The sequence below is a fragment of the Sarcophilus harrisii genome, chromosome X, assembly GCF_902635505.1.
Source record: "Sarcophilus harrisii chromosome X, mSarHar1.11, whole genome shotgun sequence".
Lineage (NCBI taxonomy): Eukaryota > Metazoa > Chordata > Mammalia > Dasyuromorphia > Dasyuridae > Sarcophilus > Sarcophilus harrisii.
The window spans coordinates 56,135,109-56,156,981 of record NC_045432.1 but is presented as its reverse complement, the minus strand read 5'-3'; the positions used below and the strand labels follow the sequence as shown (position 1 = coordinate 56,156,981).

The window sequence follows — 21,873 nt, the reverse complement described above, 5'->3', positions numbered from 1 at the left end:
CTTCCTGCCCGCTCCCACTAACGCTATCAGTTTGTCAAATGCTTGATAGATTCTGGGTTTTATAAAGATAATGATACCTATTGCAGTTTTTTCACAAGATGACGATTGACTAATTACTCATGCCTTTTTTGTCTTTTTGCAATCTTTATTCAAAAACCTCTTGGGATCGGAAAGTCACGATCGTGCTATTGTTAATCAAATCGGTAGAATTTGGGTAGCTTTTAATTCCTGGAAAGGGGGGGAGGGGAATCCTATGATTTTAGGAACAGAAATATCCTTTTTGCCCAGCAAAATCATCTTCGGCAGCGTGTGGATCTTTCACGCATGTGCAGTTTAATTCAACGAGTCCTTACGAAGGACCAGGCACCGCGGAGGATTCTGGGAGCGTGAGACGCAAAGGAAAGGACAGTCCTCGTCCTTGAGAAATTTGCATATTCCCGAGGGAAACAAAAATCACACAGAAAACGGAATATCAAAGAAATACAAAGTGATTTGCTCGGGAGGGCACATATTACTAGTTTCCAAGCTATTCGTGTATATAGCCGAATCGAGACGTTTCTCTACATTTGGGTGTCTCCGGGTAGGATCTCGCAGAGACTATCAAAAGCACCAATCAGAAAACTCCAGGTCATTCGGCTGCAGCCCGCAGCCCACCGGAAACCGACCAATCACAAATAAAAAGCTTTTTGTCCAGAAGCTGGGGTTGAGGGCTCAAACGGGAAGGGAGAAGGCGGGGCGTCTTTTGTGATCTACACCAATGAACGAACGCGCCCGGGTGGGCCGTTTCCTACTCCCCGCCCCTGCCATCCCCGGCTAAGGAAAGTTTGTCTCCGGCGGGCTGGGGCCGAGAGAGGAGCGGAGCGGAGCGGAGCAGCCATGGCTGTCGGTTGGCGGGTCTGGTGCGTGCCGGCGGTGGCGGCGCTGGCGCTGGCGCTGCTCTTCGTGGCTTGCCGCTTCCCCTCTGCCTCTGCCTTCCGCAGAAAGGAGGTGAGCAGCGACCGTTGGTTGGCTCGCTTGCCCCTGCGGGGGCGGCTCCGCAACCTGCTGTGGTGGTGGTGGTGGTGGGGGGGGGGCTACTGCTCTCTGCCTGGGGGTGTGACGCCGGAAGGGGGCTTGGGAGGCCTGAGGGTGCGGCCTCGGGCCCCTCCCCCGGTGCTGTTTGCCTAGACGGGGCTGGGCGGTGGGGGGCGCTCTGTCCCCAGGGTTGGAGGGGAGCCGGTCCGATGGGGGGTGGGGGGGGGAAGGGGCTGCTCCCCTTCCCTCGTCTGCCTCCCCCGGCGGAGGCACGCCCTCTCCACTAGGTTCTGGGTCCTCTCTTCACGGCTCTTAAGACCGGGTTGGACCCTCTCTTAGGTCTCTAGATTCCATAGGCCTGCCAACCTTAGCTGTGGGCCGAGGAAGTATGGCTTCCCCCTGACCCCTACCCTGGAACTACTCGGCTTAGGCTAGATTGTCTTGGCCCGAGGGGCAAGGCCACACCCTATGCGTGCATAGAGAGTGAACCTAGAATGGCGAAAAAGGCATCGGAGATCTTTGGAGCAGAGGGGCTTGGTTTCCCAGGCGCAGACAGGACCCAACCAGCCAACCGACCGGCCGCATTCACTGAGCACCCCCTCCCCACTTCATAACTTTGAAAACTCGACAGGCACTAAACCTTACTCTTAGTCATCGTTGTCTCCAGTGCTTTTATCTGACCTGAAGTACACAAGGTCTCCTTGTTTACTGAATTACGGAATTCTCTAATTGAGAACTCTACACGCCAATAAGAATACACCATACTGCTAAAACGGGTTTATTCGGAACAACTCTAATAGACAAGCAATAATTGACTTAGAAAGGGACCCGAAGTCATCTTATCTATGTTTTACTACTCTCATTTCACACAAGGCCCAGACAGGTTAAAGTTAATTACCCAAAGTCACATGAAAATTCAATAGATGACTGAACCCAGGACCTCTACCTCCAAATTTAACAGTACCCAGCAGTGTGTCTCCCTCAATGCCATAATTGTTGGACAGATTGTGAGAAGTCAGGAAGCTGCAGTTCCTTCACTTGGTAGGATAACACTTTGAATCATTCCTTTTCTAGGCCTTTTCTCGGGCTGTCCCCTCTTTGGGGAGCTCTCTCCCTCTTCATCTCTACCTAAAGGCTTCCTTTAAATCCTAACTAAAATCTAGTCTTCAGGGAACTTTTCCTAAGTCCTATTAATTCTAATGCCTTCTCTCTTAATTCCCTATTCAACATCTGAGAGAAGAGATTTGTTTGCTTGTTGTCTTCCCGTTACATTGCCAGCTCCTTGAGAACAGGAACTGTCTTTTTTTTGGGGGGGGGGGGGAGGTTATATCCCCAGTGCTTAGCACAGTCCCTGGCATTTAATAAATGTTTATTGACTCACAGATATACCTTAAGTTTCACAACCCAAGTAAAATTTTTCCAATCTGCATCCTTGCAGTGATAGTCCATCAAAAATATTTAAACTTGGATTTGTTATGTGCTTCCTAGCTTTCCATTGCCCAATTCCTCAAAGAAAAAGAGCCTAGTTTTTGTCTCTTAGTCTTCTGTACTCCCCCCTTCCCACTCTTTTACTATCCCCTTTCTTTCATACAAGGATATCAAAACTCAGAGAGGTGATGATAATTACCATTGACATATACTTTCTCACTAAACCAAAGTGGCAGTTGAGAAAGTAGGTTTTTTTTTTTTTTTTTTTTTTTTTTTTATTCTAGGATAAAACTAAGAGCTAAGTCAGTCAAATGAATATTTGCTTCCACTATCCATTTTGCCCCTAATCATCATTTGTTCCACAATTTAAAGCCCTGAGATTTTGGAGTATTGTGAAAAATTTTTTCCTGTTTTGTAGATGGTGTTATCAGAAAAGGTTAGTCAGCTGATGGACTGGGCCAGCAAGAGAGCAGTGATAAGAATGAATGGGGATAAATTCCGTCGTTTTGTCAAGGGATCACCAAAGAACTACTCAGTGATTGTGATGTTCACAGCTCTTGAGCCTCATCGACAGTGTCTGGTTTGCCGGTATGATCTTTCAACTCTAGTCTGGTATCATTTGGAAAAAAATGGCAACACAAAACACCTATCCATTCCCACCTCTTATTAGAGACAAATACACATTGCATGGTTACGATAACATTTCTTGTCTCACGCCTTCACATCAGGTCAACAGACAATGGTAGCACTGGATAGATACTCTTTCTTGGATGATGATTGTGGAATCAATGAGATTTCATCACTTACACCAGAAGATATTATTTATTAAACTTTCCCTCTTCTTTCCCTGCTTCTTTACACAGGAGAAGGAGAGATATTTGGGGGGAGCAGAACAACTGCTAGATTACAACTTGGAAGACAGATTCAAATTGAGACTTTCTCTTTATTGCTTGTTTAACTTTGAACAGATTATTTGATTTCCCTAAGCTTTAGTTTCATCACATGAAAAATCAGGGGGCTGGACCACAAAATCCCTTGCAAATTTAGATCCTCTGACCTGTATCTATATTAATAATAATTGCTGTCATTTACATAGCACTCTTAAAATTTGCAAAGCACAATTCAGATCATGTTTCACTTAAGTCATATACTAACCCTGTGAAGTAGGTACTATTAGTATGCCCATTTTGCAGATGAGAAAACTGAATTTGAGAGAGATTAAAAATTATTTGCCCAAGTCCACACAACTAGGAAGGCAGAGTACAAACTTCCTATTTTCACTCTAACCTTATATGCCCAATGATTACATTTCCAAAGTTCTAATTCAGTCAGCATCACAGTTCTGCTTAACTTGTAAGTAAAATACCTTTTAGTATTGCTGTTTGAATTCTCAGAAAAATGAGCATATGGATATTAAAGATGAATATAAATTCCACTTGCCTCTGAGATGGATTCATTTATTTAGTATAGCAATGAATAGCGCTTCTTCAGATGCTTTCTCATGCTATCCCTGTGACTGGCCGTTGAGATTCTCATTTCCTCAGGATACATCGGGTACATCGCTCAAAATCTAACTTGTGCCATCTTTATTGAGTTTTATCAGTCATGCGCTACTCTTCATGATCCCATTTAGCATCTTCATGGCAAAAATACTGGAGTGGTTTGATATTTCCTACTCCTGCTCATTTTATAGATAAGGAAACTGAGGCAGATAGGGTGAAGTGACTTGCCTAGGGTCACACAGCTAAGAAGTATCTGAGGCCAGATTTGAACTCAAGAAGATGAGTCATTCTGACTCCAGTCCCAGTGTTCAATCCACTGCAGTGCTATTTAGCGGTCCTTTTTTTGTTGTTTGTTGTTGTTGTCGTTATTTAGAGACATATTTTCTTCCCCTTCACTATGTTGGATAATGGGAGCATTCAAAAGCCCTTTTCTGCTCTTGTTTTTATGTATATGAGTTATTTGTTTTTTTAGCTATTGGAAAATTCAGTCATTCTTTTTTATTTATTTTTACATGTGTTTATATCTAGACAAGCTGATGAAGAGTTCCATATTTTGGCCAACTCCTGGAGATATTCCAATGCATTTACCAACAAGATATTTTTTGCTATGGTAGATTTCGATGATGGGTCTGATGTGTTTCAGATGGTAAGATTTTATAATACTGAATCAGGTTGGGTAACATCTGGGAGAACAGCATTATAATGTCAAAACCTTTAAGTTTTATTTTCTTTTCCCTTGCTGTTACTAGTGAATTATTTTCCTGGGGTTTTAATCTCTCCCTTTTCATGATGTTTTTGTTTGTTTGTTTGCTTTGCTTTCAAATCAGCTAAATATGAATTCGGCTCCAACTTTCATGAACTTCCCTGCCAAAGGAAAGCCAAAACAGAGTGATACATATGAGTTACAAGTTCGGGGATTTTCAGCTGAACAGATTGCCCGGTGGATAGCTGATAGAACCGATGTCAATGTAAGTTTGCTCAATTTGGGGGGAAAAATAAATCTGTCTTCAGAAATTTCATTAAACAGTCAAGATAATGAAGGTATTTAGCATTTCCCCCCTCCTTGTCTTACTCAGAGTCACTAATTTTAACTATTCCCCCCTTCCCCAAGCTATAAAATGATGGTGCAGTTTCCTGAACCAGAGAGCTATGTGAGAAAACTCCCTGTGCTCAGTGTCCCATCCTGGATTTCATTTGTCAGTTGATCAATGAGGTGACCTTGAGAGGTCCTTAAGTTAAAAATATTGTGGTATCTAGAATCACTTCCTTGATTAGGTACCCTAAATTACAGTGAAGTATGTGACATATTTTTAAATAATAGTCCCATGAAGTGAGACTGTCATTCTCTCTAAGAGGTTATCACACTAACCTTAGGAATATCTTCATTTCTAATTATTTTTCCATCGTAAATCATTGAATATATATAATAAACATACTTTTCTTCTTTTGTTTTAGATTCGAATAATTAGGCCTGCAAATTATGCTGGCCCTCTTATGTTAGGATTGCTTTTGGCTGTTATTGGTGGCCTTGTTTATCTTCGAAGAAGTAATCTAGATTTTCTTTTTAACAAAACTGGATGGGCTTTTGCAGCTTTGGTAAGTAATTTGCTAAGGTCAGAGTTGTTTCTGGAATGAAGTTCAAAATGCTATCTCTTCAGCCAAATTTATACAGTGTATCCCCAAAGCTTTAGTGCAAGGCATATGGAATACTGTATTTCAGAAGAATCTTTTGTTTCATTTGAAAGGAAAAGAGTAATATCGTTTCTTCTAATTTGGACTCGGTACAGTGGTTTGTTACTATAAAATTAGAATTTTTGAGCTGATGTTTCATTTTCTGTCTGGAAGTAAATTGTTATTCTTACATTTCTGACAAGAGATAATATTCCACAATGATTTCTGTTTAGAAAAGGCTTTTTACTTGGCTAACTTGAAGCCTTTCATAAACAGCTTAATTATGGTCAATATTAGCAAAGTGCCTTGGTACTTTGTAAATGTTTATTGATTGATCAGAGAAAAGTATTGTCAATTTTTTTTTTTTTTTTTAGTAAATGTAATTTTATCCTCATATACTTATGACTGTCAATATAAAACTAAAGTGTTTAGAAGGAGGAATGAAATTTCTTCTTATATCAAATAGGATGCATGAGTTTACTTCACTATATACATATATGTATATATCTGTATCTATAAATATAGATGTGTGTGTATATATGTAGTGCCTTATATTAAAAAGGATACAGGAGGCTCATTTATCATATATTGTCTAAGTATGCTGAGAGCATACTATCTGAGTAGATAGGCTTTGCCATTTTACTTCACTATTTTAAGGGTTTTATTTTTAACCATTTTGTATCTTTTTTTTTTAAAGTGTTTTGTACTTGCCATGACCTCTGGACAGATGTGGAATCACATAAGAGGACCACCGTATGCTCATAAGAATCCCCATACAGGACAGGTGGTAAGGAAAAGTCAGGTTTCCTTTAAATTGCAAGTTCAGATTAATACTAATCTGTCTAGTATATGAAGTAGACCCAGTTTCCTTCTTGGCTCCAAGTTTTTAATCTGCCATGGCTTCATACCTTGAAAATAGAAAGCCCTGAGCTCTTACATACCAAGTTGAAGTGCTGTAAATAGCTTTGAAATACATCTTCAGTTGCTGAAGAATGAAACTTCATTTTCATGTAGAAAAAGGCATTGTGGTTCTGGGGCCTTTTGAAGAGTACAACACATTTCACCATTTGTTGAGTTTTACACGTTAAAAAGCTACTATAAACTATTTGTTTGGAAAGCATTTAAATTAACTCTCAAATGATTACATCCAGTAGCATAGTAGAATCCAAATTTCTAAGTTATTCCATCTCCAGTGAAACAGTTCTGTAACCCTGTATGATTTAATTGTGATCCCTATAGAATGAACATTATGTTAATGGTGTCCGTGGTGGAATTTGTAGTGAGAAAACCCAGTCATATAACATATGACCTTCAGTAAGCCTCTTACTCTCTCAAAGCACCTTCATTGCCTCAATAAAAAGGGGATAAAAATCCATCCTGTCTATTTCACTGTTCACTCTAGGGATAGTGAGGCAAAAGAGCGTTGGGCATAAAGTTACAGGACCTGCATCCTGCCACTTGTTGGACAGTGGAGCTGTTTGGCCAATCTCAGTTTCTTCATTTGCAAAATCAGGGGACTGGCCTAGATCTCTGAGGTCCATTCCAGCTCTGAAATGGGAAGAAATGAGATTCTCTGAATGAAAATACTTTGTGTCCCTGTAAAACACCATGTACAAGGATAGGAAGCCTGGTAATGGCTGTTCGATAATCCTTCTTTGATTTGTAACCTAAATGGCACTCCTCTATAGTGCGGAGGAACAGGGAGGTTGTTGAACCAATTAATTTCATATGAAAACTCACTTAACAATTGAGAACCTCATTAGATTCAACATGCAGAATAAGACATAAGTTTTGGGACATCTTTGATGTGGTGATTTGTTTTGCTTCAATGTGTTTTGTTTTGTTTCATTTGGAATTGGTAGAAGAAAAAATAGATAATTGTTAATTGGAGAGGAAAAGAATTGAGCACCTGTTGAAAATGAGTTCTTCAATCACTATCTTACCATTTGCATTTATTTGGATGAACTCGGTGTTTGAAATATATGCTTTTCTTTATCATTATTACTCCTGTTGAAGAATGAAATAGTATTCACCAAGTACTTATTATGTGCCTAACCCTAAATGAAGTTAGTAACAGGAAGACAGATAGTCTTAGTCTTTGTTCTCAGGGATCTCACACACTCATGAGGGGTGACAAAACATAAAAGACAGCTCAGTTACTGGGAGGATGGAGAGATCTGAAAGTCCAAAGAGTGTGGGGGTGATGGCAAGGCCCAGGGGTTGGATAACAGTGCCAGGAAATCTGTCTCCTCCATAATTCCTAAATTATTGCAATAATTCCATAGTAGACCTTTCTGCCTTTCCTCAGGCCCCAATGATCATGACACTGCCAGAATTATCTTTGGGTCATGTCATTCTTCTGCCTCAGATTCTTCCATGGTTCCCTATGTTGCCTACTAAAAAAAATATGGTTTTAAAAAAACTGTTGTTTACATATTTGAAAAATCTTGACCTGGCACATGAAAATCATCGGTAATTTGGTACCACTCTACTTTTGCATCACACTTTATCCTGCAGCCGGACTGATTTATTCTCTCTACCTTCCACACCTGCCATCTTTTTTTCTTCCTCCTTATCTTTGCTCATGCTGTTTTCTATGTCTGCAAAGTCGTTTTTGCTTTTTTGCCTTTGTGAATTCAGTTTTTTCTTTAATACCCAATTCAAATGCCATCCATTCCATGATGTATTTCTCTTGTCCTTCCAACCTAGAACCTCATATAATAAATATAATATACAAAATATATATTATGCAAATACAAATTATATACAAAAAATATAATAATACAAAATATTGCACAAGATATCTGTCTTTTCTTCCCTCCTACCCACCCCCCACTAAGTTCTCTGAGGGCAGGGATTGGTTTTATCTAAGCTTTGTATGTGACATGCCCAGCTTTTAACAGTGCTTTGTGCCCAGTAGGCTTTTAATACATATTAACAGATTAAAATCTGAAGATCTGTATTAGAAAGAATCTCAAGCCATTTAGTCTGACCTTTAGTTATAAAGGTAACCCCAACAAGTGATCATCTGGCATCTTTTGGATGAAGACCTCTGAGAGGGAACATACTCTAGAGGCAGTTCATTCTAGTTTTGAATAGTTAGGAAGTTTTTCCTTTAATGGAGCCTAAAGTGGCCTCTTGGCAACTCTGTTGAGTTGATCCTAATTTTTCCCTCTGGGAACAAACAGGAGTCAGATCTTTCTTCTTTGTGTCTGCTCTTCCAATAATCCACGTGAGCCATAATGTCTGTCTCTTCCCTGCCTTCTTAAAAAGTACTCTCTTCTCTAAGCTAAATATCCTTATTTTTTTCAACTATTCTTTCTTAAATCATTGAGTTTTATTTTAAGAATTTATCCATACTCTTGGAGGTGATTTGGAGGTAACATGAGTGTCATAAAACCAATATTTCCTAGAAACCATGATTTCTGGAACCTCCCTGCTCTTCATCCAGGATGTTATCCTCTGCCTTCCCCCTTAAGAATCCCACTGCCACATATCCACTCAGTCTTTCATGAACAAAGAGGCAGAATGGGCCAACCACATCTGACAAATATATAGATTTCCTGCTCTCTGGCTTGCCGCCCATAGCTCTAGTATACATCTTCCTCAATAATCTCGTCTTCAGGTGCCTGGACTCTTCACTTGGAGAAAGATTGTTTTGACTTGTCACATTCGCTGTTGTGGGAAACAGCGTGGGTAGTAAATACTTGGCAGTTTTCTGACTTTTTAAAAAGCAGTGGGCCAAGTCACTTCCCGGATTTTTTTTGCATCCGTAGCTAAAGTAGCAACATACAAAGAAACAAAGGAAAATGTATTTTCCTCCCAGTGCTTGGAATATATTCTGCATGTTTTCATGGTGAATAATACTTTCTTTAAAAAAAAATAAAACCTTAAATTCTCCTAAAAATTCAAAATCATGGAAAATTTTCATAGCAAAAACCACTAGGCATAATTAGGATGCAGAACTCTTTAACTATTGGAGGGGTTTCCCCCCCCCCCCCCCCGCCCTTTACATTTAAGACTTGGAATTTTTTCCATCTTCATAATAAAATGTATTTGGTCACTAAAATTCCTGAAGGTAAAAAGGGGTTCTTAATGTCACCATGGGATTTTTTTTTTTTAATATTTTTGTTGTTGTTATTTCAGACTTCCTTATCTTGAATAAGTACCCGATCATTCTTCCTGTCTGAGAGGTTCATAGCGTCATTCATCCCTGATTTGTCACATTGGCTCACCTGATATCCCATCAATGACCAGATCTTATTGTTTCTGCCCAACAATTTCTCTAGCAGTTTTCTTCTATGGCCACCTCCATCTTATTTCATGCGCTTATCAGTTCTGTCTCTTCAACTGCTGCATTAGCTGGCTAATTAGTATTCCTACATCTGGAGTCCTTTTCCACTAAGCTGGCTAAATAATTGTCCCAATACACAGGGCTGACCTTCCTACTCATCCACTGCCTCTGGAATCAAATATAAACTCTTCTGGCATTTAATGTTCCTTACAACCTTGCTCCAGTGTCCCTTTTCAACGTTATTATATGATGCTCCCATTCACACCCTCTACAGTCTAACCAACCTCCCTTGCTGTTCCTTTTGCATGACATTTTATCTCCTGTGCCTTTTTGCAGACTTTCCACCAACCTCCCCCCTCCTCCTCCCTCCCCCAATGTCTGGATTGCCCTCCCTACTAACCCAAGTCTTTTAGAATTCCTCTTTTCCTTCAGAGCTCAGCTAGGGTACCTTCTCCTCCATGAAGTCTTTCCTAATTGCCTCTAGCTGCCAGTCATCCTGGTTTTTCTCTTCCCCCACGACCTTGGATTTAGCTTCTATGTGCTTATATACACATGTGTACGTGACGTCTCCCACTATTTGAAGTGGCCTGTTTTACCTGGTACATACTGTACCTGGCACATAAGTGATTATTTAATAAATGCTGGTTGGTTGATGGTGGGTTAATTGCTGGCTCTGTGCCAATCCAAAATATGGCTCAGGTACAACAGAGGAAAACAGCTAGCTTCCCCCCTGCATATTTATTCTTATTAAATGGTCTACTTATGTAACTTTTTCTTGAGCTCTTAGGTGATGCTGTATTAGATAGAGACTGGGTTTGAAATCATAAAGGCTCATCTTCATGAGTTCAAATCTGGCCTCAGACATGGACTAGTTTTGTGACCCTGAGCAGCTTGTTTAACTCAGTTTACCTCAATTCCTCATCTGTAAAATGAGCTAGAGAAGAAAATGGCAAACTTTTTCATTATCTCTATCAAGAAAACCTCAAATGGGGTCACAAAGAGTGGGACAGGATTGAACTACAAAAACCTTTTGTTTCTATAAACCCCCCCCCCCCCCCACTCCTCTCTGTGGAAGAGGGGAGTGTGTTTTATTATGTATCTTTTGTACCCAAAGTGATCATTCTATCTAATTGGGAGTAGGCTGACTTTTGGGGGGTCATATTCACTTTACTTGCATGATTTAGAGCTAGAAGGGATCATAGAAGTCATTCTTTACACATGAGGAAACTGAAGGCCAAAAAAAGTTTAAGTGACTTGCCCAGGCAGACTCAGCTTTTCTTGATTCCAAGTTCAGCTCTCTATGGGACGGGCCAGCCTACCTCTCAGTAATGAAAATGATTATTTCTCTAGTACTTTGTAAACTTTCAAAGTGTTTGCTCATAGTGGTGGGGGAATCCAATTGTTATCACCATTTTATAATTATCAGGATTATCAGACTCATAACAAAGCATTACGTACTCATGGTCAAATAGGGAGAGATGGAACATTAATTCAGATTTCTAGGTTACCTTGCTTTTCTATTTCTAAAGGTTTGAAGCCACCTTTATTTGGTGTGTAGCACCCAAAAAGCAGTCTTTGCTTTAAATAGTCTGTGTTTTTGTTCAATGAGGCCTCTAAATAAAAGTCTGCATTTAGTCCTGATTTGTTTTCTTTAAAAAAAAAAAAAAAAAAAAAGCAAACACTTCTTCCTGTTTCCGTAGATACAAAAGATATTGAACTATAATACATAATTCCAAATTGAATATAATTTTCTATAATTGAATTAATATGTATTGAATGGCATATGTATTTTTGAAAATAATTTTGGTGTGTTTTGTTTTTGTTTTTCCAGAATTACATACATGGAAGCAGCCAGGCCCAGTTTGTAGCTGAAACACACATCGTCCTTCTGTTTAGTATCCTCCTTATAATAATTAACTAGCAATGACTTAGTTTTTATGTCCCTACTCCCTCATAGCATTTCCTATGTTCTCTTTGCTATAGTCTCTCTTCAGAGTGATGATAGCCTTTCATTAATCTTCTTTGCAGCAAAAACTTGCCTCATGCTTTTACTTTTCCCAGAGCTCTTTCATTTATATAAATTTGACTTTTTGATCAGTATTATGTGTTGTCTCTTGGTGGGGGGGGGAGAGGTTTTTTTTTTTTTTTTTAACCCAGCTCCAGGAAAAGATCGATCACCTTACCTATAGGCTTGAGACAGTGACTACATCTGGAGTGTCTCTTCCATTTACTGTTTAAAACTTTGTTCCCGGGGAATCTGTCTCTCTATTCATTGTGCTTAAGATGTACAGCCCCACCCTTCTGCCCACCATCTGGAGCTGCTGCTGTTATTTCTCAGCAGTAAATACTCTGATGCCTTGCTTGACAGAGTAGGGTATTTTTAGTTTGGCTAGATGATGTCACAAGGAGTGGACATGAAAAGGGCAGGGGAAATTCCCATGGTACTAGGCCAAAAGCACCTGACCAAGTTCCATTGAGCTATGTAATATATACCTTCTCCCTACTCCTAACTTGGAAAAATAGAGGGTTTTAAGTCAAGTCTGTTTTTCTACTCTAGTTTACCTTCATCATGAATATTGCATGCTTCCCTGTTGCCAACCATCTAAGCATATGCTTCTTATAATCCTAAAGTTTTTCCTATGTTATATAGGTTGGGACTTGCTGATGGCCATCATTGATGCCTCACTGTGCTATGGAGGTGATTACAATTTATGTTTAGAGAGGGGAGGCCCTGGCATGTTTATCAAATTAGAAAGGCTTTTACATATACCCTGCGACAGACTCTTTGTCATCTAAAGACCAGCCTGCTAAGCTTAGAGAAGCTTATCACCAGGCATCAGCTATCAAGTGATTTTTTTTTCTTTTTCTACCACCATAGCAACATAAGAGGAGCTATCTCCCACAGTGTAGAAAGGGCTGTTACTATGTCAATAGAAAAAGCAACAGGCTTGATAAAATGGCAGAATATATGAAGATTTTTTAAAAATCTGTAGTCTGTTATTTGTCTCAGTTTTGTTAAATGTTTCCCAATTACATGTAAAAAAAATTTTTAGCATTCATTGTTTTAAAAACTGAATTCCAAATTCTTTATCACCCTCCCCTTTTCTACCCTTTGAGAAGACAAGCAATATAATATCACTTCCACGTGTGAGGTCATACAAAATGTATTTCTATTTTAGCCTTGTAAAACAAAGCATGTCTTTCCCCCACCCCATTCCCCCGAAGAAAAAGTAGAGTTTAAAAAAAGGCAATAGTGTTTTAATCAAAAAACACATTTTCCCCAAAAGGATTAAATGAAACCATACCAATGAAGGATGACAAATATACACCCAAGATTTCTGTCATTTATTGCTAAAAAGAAAACTGTGCTTTCTTGGTAGCTACATTTGGCCTTCACCCACAATCCATTCATACTTGATTGATTGATATTTAGATAGATTCTTTTGTTGTTATTTTAAAATTCCTGCCATGTGGTGGATTTCTCTTTTGTGCAAAAACAAACCCTCATCTTGGTTCGAATAATAATTGGGGCCTGGAATGGTTCTTTCTATTTCTGATCGAGGACTGAGAAAAATGGAGAGTTGGGAAAGTCATAATTTAATCTGCAAATCCCCGTGCTTTCCAGCTGGTTGAGGCATACTTATTGTCTATATGTACTTTGGGGGAGGGAATATGCAAGATAAAATACTTTTATGCAAGAGTAGTAGGACCAGTTATTTAAAGGTCAAAGTTAAAAAGTAAAAAAGAATAGTTTGTATCTGGTTTGTGTTTTTTGTTTGTTTGATTTCATTTGGTTTTTGAGTGGTTTTGTGCAAATCATTCTTAGGCACTGAAATGTTTCATTTAAAATGTAGGCTCTTGTTTGTCTATTGAATGTCTCTTTCTATGTGCACTAATTTTTACATTAGATAGACAGAATCCTCCTCACTTACCACACTCGTTTTTTCTGGAAGAAACTAAGCCAATATTATGTGTGTAGCTGATCGTGGATATTTCTCCTTAAACCACATTCAAAGATGGTGCTGTTACTCTGGGGATAGTGCTTTTGTGTGAAGCCATCACATCTCACATGGATATCGGAAAGAGAAAGCGTAAGTCTCATAAAATTTTTATAATACTCGAATTCAGAAAATTGGCTTGAAATTGAAGAGCTGTACTCTGCCTTGCGCATCAGCAGGTGATTAATAAATGCTTGAGATGAATTGAGTTCTAAGCCCAAAATACTCCATGTAACTTTTTGTTCTTTCTGTTTAAAGGCTGGAATTTCCTTTTGCTTAAGAGATTTTTTTTTTGAAATCCGGAAGTTTTTTTTCCCCAGTCACAATTTTCTAACTGACTCAATACAAGTAACTCACATCTTAGCAGTGGGTTGTGTTCCTATGTCAATTAATACTAATAAATGGTGGTTAGGTACCTGGGCCTGTCCACAAAGCCTATCTAACTCACAATATACCTGAAATATGATGTGATATTAACAGTACTATAGAGCTCAGTCACTATTTACAACATTCGAATATGTGAGCAAGAGCAATGTTTCTATGGGAAAATGCATTTAAATTTCAGACTTTGGATGCCAGGAACCCAGCTCCCTGCCCTTGAAATGGGAGCAAGGTCTATCTAGCCCACCCACTGGAGACAACATGAGAACCAGACTTGGATTTAAAGACAGGATTTAAACGTGAGGACAGGGTTCCAGATTTGTGGGGTGAGAAGATGAGGGGTAGGAAGCAGAAGCCTTTGGGGAGGCAAGGATTATCATGGGGAAAGGAGCTGTAAAGATTACAGAAGCCTTCTTTCCTTAATGCTATGTTTCCCAGCCCCAACCTACGTTCCATGTCATAACCTTACTTTTTATTGTTTCCACAGCCTGAAGAGATTGGATTGTCTGCTTCTCTTTCTAGTACTGCTCTTTTTTCCCTTTCTGGGAAGGTGAGATAGTAAGAGGAAGACTTGTAGCATTCAATGCAGAGTCAGCAGAGGTCTGGATTTGAATCCTGACCCTCATTGCTTGAGAGTTGTATACCCCAAGGCCAGTCACTTCCCTTTTTTTTTTTTTTTTTTTTTTTTTTTTTGATCTACTATTTTTTTTTACTATAACTGAGAACTATAATATAATAAGTAAATATACTTATAATATAATATATTATATTAATATAAATGTACTTATATATTATTACTTATATTCTGTATATATATATATTATACTGTTTAGCTGAGAACAGCTGTCTATCATAGTTGTAATTCATTAATATTAAATTTTTACTTTTTTTCTAATCTTTTATTCAAATGAAAATGTTATTTCATTTATTAAAATATAAAGGGAATGGTTAGAGAGAATCTCAGAAGGCAACTTTATTATTCTTTTCATTTTTCAGAGATTCTGTTGTGTATTCTCTGTTATGGGAAAAATCTGAATATTAGCCAAGCTTCTAAAGATGGCTCTGGTCTCAGTATAGAAGTTAGCAACCCAAGATCACACAGCTGACAAGTTTCAGAGGCTGTATCTGAACCCAGAGCCACTGACTCCCAAATCCTAGATCCTGTGTCCTCTTACTGTTTCTAGGTGTCTCTTTTTTAAAAAAAAAATTTTTTTTATTATAGCTTTTTATTTACAAAATATATGCATGGGTAATTTTTTCAACATTGACCCTTGCAAAACCTTCTGTTTCAAATTTTCCCCTTTCCCCCCACCCCCTCCCCTAGATGGCAGATATTCCAATACATGTTAAATATATTAAAATATATGTTAAATCCAATATATGTATACATATTTATACAGTTATCTTGCTGCGCAAGAAAAATCGGATCTAGAAAGAAAAAAAAAAGCCTGAGAGGGAAAACAAAAATGCAAATAAACAATAGCAGAAAGAGTGAGGATGCTATGTTGTGGTCCACACTCAGTTCCCACAGGCCTCTCTCTGGGTGTAGATGGCTCTCTTCATTACTGAACAATTGGAACTGGTTTGAATCATCTCATTGTTGAAAAGAGCCACATTCTGGATCTTTTCTTAAAAAACCATGTTTGGTTAGTTCTTCACATTTCCAGAGCAAAGTATATTCGTAGATCTCAACCATGAATGCATGAAATAAATGCTTCATATATGAGAAATCGTAAAATAACAGTTTGCCTATCTAAGAAGCAGTGTGATGGCTAATTCTTTTGTTTTAAAAAAAAAAGCATCTCTTTGCCTTAGGCATGGTATTTTCGAAGCCACAGTCTATGTATCTTTTAAAATACAGCAAATTCTGTGCAGTGTTATATTTAGCCCCAGTCTCAGAATGTTCATATGTGAAAATGATGTCCTGAAAGAATTAGTTTTCCTTCACCTTTGGCACTGAATCAAATGATTTCTCTAGTGTTTCAAATTACCAGCCCTTATTTCCACAAAAGGGATATTTGTTATCCCTAATAAAATTTTTCTAAAATCAGGTTTCTTTGCTGAGAGAGGTGGTTCTGCCAAATGAAAATCATACCTGCTCTGTCTCTTAGAAGTCTGTGAAAAGTACTTTGTAAACTGTAAAAGATTTGAACGCAGGCTAATCGTTCAGATAGGTAAAGAGCCTGCTCTATATAATAACAATATAGTTCTGAAGATTTCCTTTAGCTTTCTTATCATTATGGAGGTTCTAGTAAAGTCCGTCTCTGTTAAAATGCCTTGTTTCTGACGATGCATTTGGCCCACATCCCTTCCCAATCATATATCTGCTAGAATAGTGGTTCTCCAAAGTCAAATATACTGTATGTGAAGTAATAGCGATGTTCTGGGATGACCAGCTGTAAATGACTGTTATTCTCAGTAGTACAATCAATCATCTATACCTTCTCTGAAGGACTTACGATAAAAGTCGCATCCATACCCAGAGAACGAAGTGATTGAGTCTGTATATAGACTGAAGCATTCTCTATTACTCTTATCTTTCTCTTTATTTTTTAACTTTATTTTTCTTGAGGGTTTTTATTTTCATTAGGATGAAAGATCTTGGTTTTCTTTCACAACTTGAATTTTAGGGGAATGTTTTGCATAAATTTACATGTAATTTCTTAATTGTGGGTGGAAATACATGTTATGGGGCTTCTCTGACTGCCTTTTCCAACATACTCCTGCATCAGGTACCCTCCTGTCCTCCTCTACCCACCCTTTTGTGTTTTGTCTTATAGTAGAGTGTAAGCATGGTGAGGACAGGGCCTGCTTTTATTTATTCATTCCTTCATTTATTTATTTAGTATTTGTGTCACCACTGTTCAGCACAGTACTTGGCACTAGTAGATGCTTCATAAATACTTATTGATTACTGACTACTTAATGACTATTTAAGTGAACTGTGAGCTAGGCCCCAAACTGAAAAGCTGGAAGTGTCTGGAAAGAAAGAAAACTGCAGAATTTTTAACAACTTTTAACCATGAACCATTTTCTGTTCCTCTTTTTAAAACACCAATATTCTTCAATTGATTCCATATAGCTCTGATTCATTAAATACACTACTTGCTCTGAGGAATCCAAATTGACAGACACCAAAAGAGCAAGGGATGGAAAGGCCTTTGGGAGTCTAACTGGGCAGAGGCATCTTACTTGAAGCTCCCTTATAAAAAGACACATAACCTACATTGTCTGGAACAATGGTTCTCAACCTTTTGGGTCTCAGGACCCCTTTACATGGAGGCTTGGAGTTCATGGTCTCACCCTTCCAGCAGAGAGGAAGAAGATAATAAAGGAACGAACTAGCCTACTAGGGTTCCGCAACTCAGAAGTATTTGAAACCAGTTCTTCCTGACTCCAAGTCCAGCAGGCACGTACTTTGTCCACTTTCTTTCTTTATATCTATTTTTTTAAATGATTAGGGAACCCTAACATAAGCCCTGTTTGAAGAAAATGGGAGGTTTTCTTCCTGAGCCAGATAATTAGCATTATCACCTGAGCCAAATTCTCTCTTTTGGAAATTAAGATAAGGACTTTGTAACTGGTCTTCCAACTCTCTTGTGGCTATATTTCACACTGAACTTACCATGCCCTTTTTTCTTTTTAATAGTAATGTGTGCCGTTGGCATTGTGCTGGTCGTGGTGTTTTTCAGTTGGATGCTCTCTGTCTTCAAGTCTAAATACCATGGCTATCCCTACAGGTAAGAAAGACTTTCTTTGTCAGCCATAACCTGGTGACAATGATGGGTTCGGGTCTTCTTGTCTCATTTCACTCTTACTTTTGTCTTATAGTTATTTCAGCTTCTTTTAAATTGTCTGCATGCAAATGACTGCTTATGATATTCTCCCCCCCCCCCCAAAAAAAATTATTCCAACATATGCTCCTTTAAGGATTTCTAAATCAAATTAGTATAATATCAAGAAGAATCTCATACTGTGGTGTTTCTGTTTCACCCGCTTTGATTTGACCAATAGTTCAAGGCAAAGGGGAGAGAGCTGATTTTCAAAGCTTAGCCACACAGCCCATAAAGCATGACACCTTCCATTTTCCCACTCCAGGCTTTAATGTCCCAAAGATCTCTTTCTTTTTTGGATAAAAGATTACTGTTCTCTCTTTTCCATATGCATACTTAGGGATAGAGTTAAATAAGCCCTCCAGGACTTGCTTCCTCCCCATTTTCCTGGAATCACCCCATTTCCTCTCATTGACATGTAAAAAAAAGGGATCATCAAATTAATTAGAATGTCTCTGCCTCTGGTGAGGTAGGGCTTGGGATGAGGTTGCTGATTAGCTCCAGGCTGTTCTTCCCCCTCTGGACCTTAGTCTGTATGCGGGCGGGCAAGTGCTTTAATGTGTTCTTATAGAGTCATCCATAATGACTAATGGATCTATGTATATATTTCAGTTTCCTGATGAATTAAAAAGAAGCAAATCAACGCTGGAACATTAAAGCTTAGACACTGTATATATTGTGTTGGAACAGTGCAAAATGTGTATGGTTCATATTACCTCTCTTGAAAAGGATTGAGATTGTGTTAAAAAATTGAACCAAAGAGTGATGTGTAGTGCCTTAATGTTAACAAGCAGTTTGCTTTAAAAGTCCATGCAGTGTTAGGACAAATCTCCCTTCTGTTGTTAACCTCCCCATCCCAGTGAGCTTTACAAAACATTTAACCTCGTGGAATTCAGAATTTTTTAGACAGAGTATGTTTTGGGAATAAAAGAAAATCTTGTAGTAGCACTACTTCAGTCTAATTTGAGGAATTCCTTTTTGTTAATTTTTAGTCACCTGATAAAATATTTTTCTACTCCAGTGTGAAGAGATATCTTGATCAATCTTTATCTATCCAGCAATTTCAGATAACTATAATAAACATCCACTACCCATTTTCCCTTTTTCTTCCCATGAAATTGAGGCTTTGCACATCTGTCTTTTAGGTTGAGAAAGCAGATGTGCTGTATTGCCTCCTAAAAACAGAAAACACTCCCCATGTGTACAGACCAAGGCTCCCTAATGGATATTTTGCTTAGGTCTTTTCTCCTGAAGCACATTGCTATGTAGCTTTAGATGTGAAAGTGTCACATAAAAAAGTCGTATCTGTGGGTGCTAATAATCAGTCTTAAACTTAGAGCTTTCAGGTCAATTCCTTTTCCCTATTTTTCTTTTATATGAGAAAGCTCATTTAAAACACGTCAGCTTAGTAACAAATTAGTCCCACTTCCTAATTTCCAAAAAATTTATCCTAATTTGAAATTACTTTGGGAATCACCATAGTAGCTCACTCACAGAGTGAACCTAAACATTTTCTGATTAGGAAAATTTCCTTCAGGTTTATCTACTTTAAGACAAAGAATTTGGAAGGTGATTAAATAAAGTGATAATTATGAGGACTTCTGGAAAACCACATGATGGGTAATTTGTATGTGACAGATAGTACAATGAATGAATGTTTAATTATATGATGAATTTTTTTTCACTTCAGTTACATTTACTAATTGATGCTAAGCATGATGCCTAGTGACTGTCAATTATCCAATGGTTGGGGTGAACAGGTGGTCAGGCCCTACTGTGCTAGTTATTTAATGTAGACTAACTAATTGGGTTAAAACAAATTTTTTCTGTTTAAAAAAAAAAAAAAAGCTCCTGTTCATGGGCCACATATTGGACATCTAGTTCACCTTGGTTGCTGCCTCTGAATGTAAATTAAGTCCCTTGAAAACCTGTGATTTTTCTATTTTCTCCCTTCTCCTCCTTCCCCTTGAGGGCCAGGACAGTTGACTTTTTCTGTTCATATCCCCAGTACCTTACATGGAGTTGGTGTTTAAGAGAAGTTGATTGAAATAAATTGAAATTTTTTCTTCCCAACCTCTTTAAAAAGAGCAAGATGAAAATTCAGTATGTTTTCAACCTTGGCATTCTTCAGTGATTGAAAATAATACGGAAAAGTTTACAAATGAATTGTTGTAACTCAAATGATTCTGCTCCCTATTTAAGTTTCCTCTGTGGTCACTAACTTTCTGTGAGAATTTAACTTATTATTTACCATTAGGTCAAAATACACATTCTCTAAAGCAAATACAGTGATGGTGAGAGAGAGGGATATGGATAAATGTGCTAGACTGAAAGTAAATTCCTGCCTTTTTTTTTTTGTTTGTTTAAAGCTGTGACTATTGACATATAGAATATGTAAGTGAGGCCATAAGTGATCACTGTTTAGAAAGGGCCTCCAGACCCCAAAAGAAAGGTAGCTTTTAAAAGCCATCGTTTAAGGGGAATGGTTGACGTTGGTATTCTTCAATGTAACTGTATCTTATTTGTTAGTTTATTGGGAACCTCACTTTTATGCATCCTCTTGGGTCTTCCTCAGCTATTACTCATGATGGACCCACTGAATTTATGCTCTGATTCCTAATAGTGAAATTGGGTGAAGCTGTCTGGCCCCAGAAAATTGTTAGAACCTTATTTGTACAGAAAGGTTGCGTGTCCTGGAGGTTGAACTAGTATGTGGAGAAAAGAGAGACTGATGTATTCAAAATTGAGCATTTCTTTTATTTGGATTTTGAAAGTGACTTCTTTCTAAAGTGCCTTAATTGGATTTAACTGTTTTACAATCTTATTTGCAGACTTTTAATGATTTTTAGTTTTTGAACCAGGAGTAGGCAATTGTAGAAGAGACTTTTAAAACTAATTCCAATTTTGAAATTCTGATGATTTTACAATTTGCAACCCAAACTACAATAAAACCGGAGTTTCCGATATCTTGATCATCTTTAAGTATATCGTGTGCACATAAGACTGAAAAATTAATCTTTTTTTAATTTTTATAGCCTATTGGATTAAACAGAATATTTGAGAAGGTCAATGAATAGATATTTAAATGTTTTAGGTTTTGTCCTGTTCAAGTAAATATTCTTTGTTGGGTCTATTCTGAAAAAGTCAAGAATTTAAAAAATTACATAGACAGCTTGAGTAAAACAACTTTCTCTTATGCTCAGTCAGCCCTATATAGGGTCTTTTGCTTCATGACTGCTTCACTCTATTCTGCTTTGGAGGTCCCACTATAGATAATTGGAACTTGCAGTTCTGCCCTCTGCATTCCAAGATCATTGTGGATAGGTGATCTCCCGTTAAAAGGTTATAATTAGCAGACTTTTAAAAGTCAATACTCATAGAAACAGTTCCAGTGATAGTTGTCTGTGAATGTGAATCTATATGAATATACAACTACATATTCATTATTGTTGTTATTACTATTATTGCCATTATAGTAGATCAATGGACTAGGAGTTAAGACATCTGGTCCCATTTTTGACTCTACCATTTTAGCTAGCTGTGTGACCTTTAATTTCTGGGTGTCAGTTTCTTTGTCTATAAAACTAATGCTTTGATTTAAAGAAACCTTTTGTGTAGAGGATAGGAATTTGGGTATAATATATCAGAAGTTTTAAATAGACCAGAGTCATTTGATGCACCACAACTGGGAAAGAGTTGGAGTACTGTCAACTGAAGTTCAGTGTAATCTCTCCATAGGCCAGTTGCTCTGG

The 21,873-nt window shown here is 38.1% G+C and overlaps 1 protein-coding gene across 1 annotated transcript; it reads left to right on the top strand.

Annotated features, from left to right (window-relative positions):
* Positions 1 to 736: 736 nt before the first annotated feature.
* Positions 737 to 21,596, top strand: MAGT1 (magnesium transporter 1). The gene is made up of 10 exons (XM_003774889.4): positions 737 to 987; positions 2,861 to 3,030; positions 4,473 to 4,590; positions 4,772 to 4,912; positions 5,400 to 5,540; positions 6,313 to 6,402; positions 11,741 to 11,804; positions 13,926 to 14,000; positions 17,938 to 18,028; positions 18,734 to 21,596. The coding sequence occupies exons 1-10, from the start codon at positions 877 to 879 to the stop codon at positions 18,747 to 18,749; spliced, it is 1,017 nt and encodes a 338-aa protein (XP_003774937.1). The 5' UTR covers positions 737 to 876; the 3' UTR covers positions 18,750 to 21,596.
* Positions 21,597 to 21,873: the final 277 nt, after the last annotated feature.

Coding starts and splice junctions, on each gene's coding strand:
- MAGT1 (XM_003774889.4), top strand. CDS start 877: ATGGCTGTCGGTTGGCGGGTCTGGTGCGTGCCGGCGGTGGCGGCGCTG. Junction 5,541..6,312: donor GATGGGCTTTTGCAGCTTTG/GTAAGTAATTTG, acceptor TTTTTTTTAAAG/TGTTTTGTACTTGCCATGAC. Junction 14,001..17,937: donor GGATATCGGAAAGAGAAAGC/GTAAGTCTCATA, acceptor TCTTTTTAATAG/TAATGTGTGCCGTTGGCATT.